The sequence below is a fragment of the Myotis brandtii genome, unplaced genomic scaffold (genome assembly GCF_000412655.1).
Source record: "Myotis brandtii unplaced genomic scaffold, ASM41265v1 scaffold237, whole genome shotgun sequence".
In the NCBI taxonomy this organism is placed as follows: domain Eukaryota; kingdom Metazoa; phylum Chordata; class Mammalia; order Chiroptera; family Vespertilionidae; genus Myotis; species Myotis brandtii.
In genome coordinates, this window is record NW_005358943.1 from 5,732,869 (window position 1) to 5,739,852 (window position 6,984).

At 40.3% G+C, this 6,984-nt stretch overlaps 1 protein-coding gene across 1 annotated transcript in view; it reads right to left on the reverse strand.

The window, feature by feature from the left end:
- Positions 1-377: 377 nt before the first annotated feature.
- DDX47 (DEAD (Asp-Glu-Ala-Asp) box polypeptide 47) overlaps positions 378-6,984 on the reverse strand; it is a 16,519-nt gene continuing 9,912 nt past the window's right edge. The window contains exons 9-12 of the mRNA XM_005866803.2: positions 5,580-5,717; positions 3,303-3,373; positions 2,308-2,437; positions 378-954 (exon numbers count right to left, since the gene is read on the reverse strand). Coding sequence (XP_005866865.1) covers positions 823-954; positions 2,308-2,437; positions 3,303-3,373; positions 5,580-5,717 — 471 coding nt within the window. The 3' untranslated portion in view covers positions 378-822. The remainder of the gene's footprint in view (positions 955-2,307; positions 2,438-3,302; positions 3,374-5,579; positions 5,718-6,984) is intronic.

Consider the following 6,984-nt stretch of genomic DNA (forward strand, 5'->3'; position numbering starts at 1 on the left):
ACCTGGGCATGTGCCCTTTACCTGAATCAAACCCAGACCCCTTCAGTCCGCAGGCCGATGCTCTACCCACTGAGCCAAACCGGCCAGGGCTGCATATAATTTTTGATTCCCCCCCAAAAATAACTAGAGTTGTCCCTAAGTATCCATGAGGGATTAATTCCAGGGCCCCCTGCAGATACCAAAATCTGCAGATGCTCAAATCCCTTATATAAAGTAGCGTAAAACAATGCATACAGTGAGTTTTCCACATCTGCAGATTCCCAACCACGTTTAACAACCAATGAATTTGCCACGTAACTGCCACTGTTAGTTTCTTACCTATGAGCAAGATCTTCTTAAATCTATAAGTCCTTTAACTTATAAAGGTCTTCAAGAAGTTTCAATCTTTAAAAAATAAAATTTAAATTTATTATTTCACATGAGGTCTAACGAAGCACAAGCTGAGATTGCTTATGTACCCTAGGTATCCCCATTCTACAGATGCAGAAGCTTCTTTACAATTCCAGGCCAAGTGCTGCATCACACAGTCCTTGACTTGCAGCTGAGAAAGCAACAGGTCTGTGTGAAGTGACAGAAGGGCACATCCTACTCCTGTCATGAGCAGGAACCAAAGTAGAAGAACAGTAAAACCTGTACAAAATATTCTGCAGTCATGACACTCCAACACATAGAAAGGAGAGTAAGTACTGAAGCAGCTGAGCAGATTCTGGACATAATTCTGACAGATTTCGGTCTGAAGAACTCTACTGCAGGAGGTTTCTTTCTCTTCCTCAATCCCCTTTCGCACAACCGAAAGCAGAAATCAAGTCTTTATAAAAGAGACTAACGGCCTTTCCGTTTCTTCATTTTCCCTCCTGCCACCTTGTTCCTGACACCCAGAGCACCCTCCGTATCATCATTGTCCCCAGCATCCTCCCGTGTACGTTTCTTCTTTTCTCCATGCTCCCTTAGCTCCTGCAAAACAGAAAGGATAGGACTGAAAATGAACCACTGCCACTGAAGATTAACACATCCTGGTCTCTCCTCCATAAAATCAAACAATGAGTAACTTCCTAAAGTTTCACATTAGCAAGGAAATAAGACCAAAATCCCAATATACAAAAATGTTAACCTTATTAACAATCAAAGATACAAATTCAAACAATAAGCTATTATTTTCACATGGCAGACTAGCAAAGATTTTAGAGAATGGTAATATCTAGTATTAGACAAAATGTGAGGACATTCACATATACTTTCACTGACAGTGTAAACTGCTATAGCTTTTCTACGGGGCAATGCAGCATTCCATGTGAGTTCAAATTTTAACTGTATACTCCTCAGCCCAACTGTTCTAAGGATTATTCTAAGGAAACAAGACAAGTACGTAAAACTATACATACTAGGATGTTCAACCGTGCTAGTTAAGATACAAAATATTACAAAAAGCCTAAATACATATCAATGTAAATCATGTTACATATGCTTAACAATTCTTTGCAGCCATGAAGAAATGATCACATGGATCTAATTTGCTGAAATCAAAAAATATTAATCATATACAATTAGATAAAGTCTAATTATGGCTAAGAAAAGAAAAATAGCCAACGGTTACCTATGGTTCTCTGTGGGGGGTGGCTTATACATTCCATTTACTATTTGAATCCTTTCTGTATTTTCTGAATTTCCCCCTCCCAATGCACATGTAAACAAAAACATCAAACAAAGAATTCTATTTTGAAAGAAAAATAAAACCAAGTCCACACTTCAGCTACTCCGAGGCACCCCATGGGCGAAGTTCCTCTGTCCCTCAGACTAGAATTCCAGGGAGCAGATGACACTTGCAATGATTCTCCTTTAGAATCTTCTCATCTCCACTGCTACTGTTACTGCTACTACTAGCAACTATGCAGTTTATATTAGCTTACCTGGTGCTCACAGAACCCTGTAAGGTATTCAAGGTAAGCATTACTCCCTAAATTAGGATAGGAACCGCTTGGTGAGGAACTGCTTCTGAGAAATCAGTCACAACTGGGACTTCTGATCTCAAGTTCTAAGGCTTTCCTGCCACATGTGAAACATGAACAGTGGCTGAGAATGTGGTCACTGTGGTCAGACTGAGTCTGAATCCTGATTCAACCACTTAGTTGCATGGTCTAATGATGGACCTACCATCTCTAAGCTTTAGCATGCTTAGAAATGCATTTATTCTTAAATTCAGAATACATTACCCAGCTCCTGCATTTTATTATGAGGACTAATACAATATCTAGCACATAGTTAATATCATTTGCAAAGAAGTTGGTAAAAAAAAAATAAGTTGCATACCATTCGGGCAAACCTTTGGGCTTCAGTCACACGTTCTGTCAGCATCATAACCTCGTCATCCTGTGTTGGAAAGACAGGCAGTTTCTTCCCAATTAAGTGTTCTATGCGCTGGAAAAGTTCCACATCATACCTGAGAAAGAAACATTGGCATGGCTTTGGTGGACTGACAATGCAAACAAACGTCAGCCCATTCCAAAATATATATTACATTATATGATGCAACAGGAGCCACAGTGTTAAACAATACTGAATCTACTGTTCCTTTTCAGAATACTAACTAAATGCAATATTCTGTGCATAGCCCATTAAAAAATTCCCCAATACAGTTTCTACTCCCAGAAAAGCACTGGTTTCATAAAATTTTTCCTTTAAAAAGAAAATCAGAAATAGTTATTCTAATTCTGTGAGTTGAGGGGAGGTCAGTGCTCTCTGGCTCTAGCAGTTAAAGACCGGTTTGGCTCAGTGGATAGAGCGTCGGCCTGTGGACCGAAAGGTCCCAGGTTCGATTCCGGTCAAGGGCATGTACCTGGGTTGCGGGCACATCCCCAGTAGGAGGTGTGCAGGAGGCAGCTGATCGATGTTATTCTCTCATCGATCTTTCTAACTCTCTATCCCTCTCCCTTCCTCTCTGTAAAAAATCAATAAAATATATTAAAAACATTAAACTTTAAAAAAAGAAATAATAGGGTGGTTTTTGTCCTTCTATATACTAAATACTATACTAGCCCTTGTAGACAACATCTCCAATCTCATTAAAAACCTGCAGTATTAACATTAGGGGCCAGTGAATTCTTTGTTGTGGGGCTTCCTTTGTAGTGTGGGATGCTTAGCAACATTCCTGGCCTCTACCCACAGGTGGCACTGTGACAAACTGATGTTTTCAGAAACTGGGATCAGGGAGGTTAAGTAACTGGTAGAGTCAGGTTCCAAGTCGGTCTGCTCCCAAGCTCTGCTTTTTTCTCAACACTGCTCTGCCCCCAACACGATTCACTTACTGTGTGACAAAGGTAATAGACTTTCCGGAGCGCCCAGCTCGAGCTGTTCGACCTACTCGATGGATGTAATCCTGAAACAAAAAGGGTAAATGAATTTGAGTTACATGTAGTATAAATAAAAACTATGCAAGTAAGGTCTTACTGCAAATCTCTGAAAGAAAACAAATTCGTACTGGAACATGGAAAATGGATTTAAAATTCTGTTGAGATAAATCTGCATCACCTTTTTTATTCTCACAACACAAACTGACCCCATTTTTCCTTTCTTTTATAGAAAGACAAATCTACAAAGCATATCTACATGGTCACTAAGCATATTCACATGGTGCAGAGAAAAACAGCATTGGATCTACAGGCAGACCTGGGTCACAGCTCTGGTTTTACCACCTACCAGCTACACAACTGTCTGTAAATCACACAACCTGTCTGAACCTTGACTTCTTACCTATAAAACAGGGATAGAAGACATGCCCACACTCACAGTGATTGTGAAAATCCAATGAGACAGCACCTTGTCTACAGCAGTTAAATACATAGCCAAGAGATACGGGTTGGTCTCAACCAGGGAGGATTTTGTCCTCCCCAGGGAATATTTAGAAAAATCTGAAAACTTACCTGCTTGTCACAGTGTCACCTGCGGGTAAAGGCCAGGAATTCTGCTAAGCATCCTACACTACAAAGGACAGCCCCCACAACAAAGAATTCACTGGCCCCAAATGTTAACAGTGTCCAGATTGAGAAACCCAAGATACACTAAGGACCACAAGCTGTCACTTCTAAAAAAATGAGACTGACAAAGATCAGCACGCTGCATCTGCCCCTCTGACTGTGATCATTATTTAACACCTCTCTCTGGCTACCTTCATTCATCTTTATTAATAGTGTATCTGCAGGCAGGTGCAAAATGGTAAGAATGAATAAATCAGGAGCTTTCCTAGTTTTTGACACTTAACTAATCATGGACCAAAGAAAGAAAAAGAAAATACAGTAAACATTTCATTAAGAAATATACTCTGGCCCAGCTGTGGCTCAGTGGTTGAGCGTCAACCTATGAACCAGGAAGTCACAGTTCAATTCCTGGTCAGGGCACATGCTCGGGATGCAGGCTTGATCCCCAGTGTCGGGCGTGCAGGAGGCAGCAGATGGATGATTCTCCCTCATCATTGATGTTTCTTTCTTTCTTTTTTTTTTTTTTAAATATATTTTATTGATTTTTCACAGAGAGGAAGGGAGAGAGATAGAGAGCTAGAAACATCGATGAGAGAGAAACATCGACCAGCTGCCTCCTGCACATCTCCTACTGGGGATGTGCCCGCAACCCAGGTACATGCCCTTGACCGGAATCGAACCTGGGAACTTTCAGTCTGCAGGCCAACACTCTATCCACTGAGCCAAACCGGTTAGGGCCATCAATGTTTCTCTCTCTCTCCCCCACTCCTTTCCTCTCTGAAATCAATAAAAATTAAAAAAAAAAAAATACACTCTCAATACAATGGAATATTATTCAACCATAAAAAACAAGAATTAGCCGAAACCGGTTTGGCTCAGTGGATAGAGCGTCTGCCTGCGGACTGAAAGGTCCCAGGTTCGATTCTGGTCAAGGGCATGTACCTTGGTTGCGGGCACATCCCTGGTGGGGAGTGTGCAGGAGGCAGCTGATCGATGTTTCTCTCTCATCGATGTTTCTAACTCTCTATCTCTCTCCCTTCCTCTCTGTAAAAAATCAATAAAATATATTTAAAAAAAAAACAACAAGAATTAAATATTGCCATTTGTGATAACATGGATGAATCCTGAGGGCATTATGCTAAGTGAAATAGTTCAGAGAAAAACAAATACTATATGATCCTAACCTATATGTGAAATCAAAAACAGAAACAAAAAACTGAGCTCATAGACACAGAGAACACATGTGGTGATGCCACAGGTTGAGGTGGGGTTAGGGGAGTGAAATGGGTAAGGAGATGGGGGGCGGTGTCTACAGGTATAAATTTCCAGCTACGAAATAAAAAAGTCTTGGGAATGTAACATTATAGTCTGTAATACTGTAATGCATATTTGAAAGGTGCTAAGAGAATAGATCTTAAAAGTTTTCAAGAAAAAAACTGATTATTATGTGTGGTGACGGCTGTTAACTTGGCTTATTGTAATGATCATTTACAATATATACAAATATCGAACTTTTACCCTGTATACCAGAAACGAATATAATGTTATATGTGAATTACACCTCAATTTCACTTTGGGACTAGAAAGTCAGGTCAGAAAAGGACTCACCTTGGAATGGGTAGGAATGTCAAAGTTGACAACTACATCCACATGAGGAATGTCCAAACCTCGGCTTGCAACATCAGTTGCTAGAAGAATGGAACGAGCCTTTGCCTTAAACTTATTAAGGGATCCTAGGCGCTTGCTCTGAAATGATGAAAAAAAAGACATGAAAATAATTTAAGGACTCTTAGAATCTAAGACATACCAAACAGACATATTAAATACAAGAGATAAATTTTTTAAAAGATATTTCCCCCCAAGTCCAGATTGGACTTCACGGGCCAAAAAGAAACATGAAAGCAACAAAAAAAATATTTAAGACTAAGGCTAGAAAATACTAGCATGACATAAGAATTGTTTAACATAATAAATAATTGGGCAATAATTTATTAAAAATTCTTAGAGATCAGAGAATCACTATTACCACAAGGGCTGAATAAATCAACTCAATGGCTTCCATATCAGAAACTACCTATGGCCAAACCAGTTTGGCTCAGTGGATAGAGCGTCAGCCTGCGGACTCAAGGGTCCCAGGTTCGATTCCGGTCAAGGGCATGTACCTTGGTTGTGGGCACATCCCCACTGGGGGGCGTGCAGGAGGCAGCTGATCGATGTTTCTCTCTCATCGATGTTTCTAACTCTCTATCCCTCTCCCTTCCTCTCTGTAAAAAATCAATAAAATATATTTTAAAAAAAAAAAAAGAAAAGAAACTACCTATGGAATTAACTAGAATCTCTTGCTTATCCTGAAAGGAGGAAGTAAGCATCCAGAGCAACACGCCAAGTGCATAAAATCAATCCTGGGAAGATGCATTAATGCCATGTGTTGTTACTGTACAAATCTATTGCTATATGGTTTATCTTCCTCATGCCACCTGTTCACCTCCAATGACACCGAGGAATCTTTACCTGACTCATCTGTCCATGGAGGGGGATGGCAGTGAATCCAAGATTTCGGAGTAGCAAAGCTGTTCTCTGAGTATTGTTACAGGTGCTGCAGAATATCATAAAGGAGTTTCCAGCCAATTCATTTAGAATATAAACCAGGTAGGTATCCTAAATTACAAACAAAAGACAATACATGTAATTGAACCTGGAAGAAACGGTTGGGGTCCTGGGCCTATAAATTCCATAAAGACTAAACTTATACTTGCTTCTCAACTATACAAACCCCTAGCTGCCAGCTTTTCACTCTTTATTTCATTTTTTGTTAATCCTAACCCGAGGATATTTTTCCATTGATTTTTTCAAGAGAGTGGAAAGGAGGGGGAGAGACAGAGGGAGAGAAACATCAATGTGAGAGAGACATATCAATTGGTTGCCTCCCACATGCGCCCCGACCAGGGCTGGGATGGAGCCTGCAACCAAGGTACATGCCCTTGACTGGAATTGAACCTGGGACCCTTCAGTC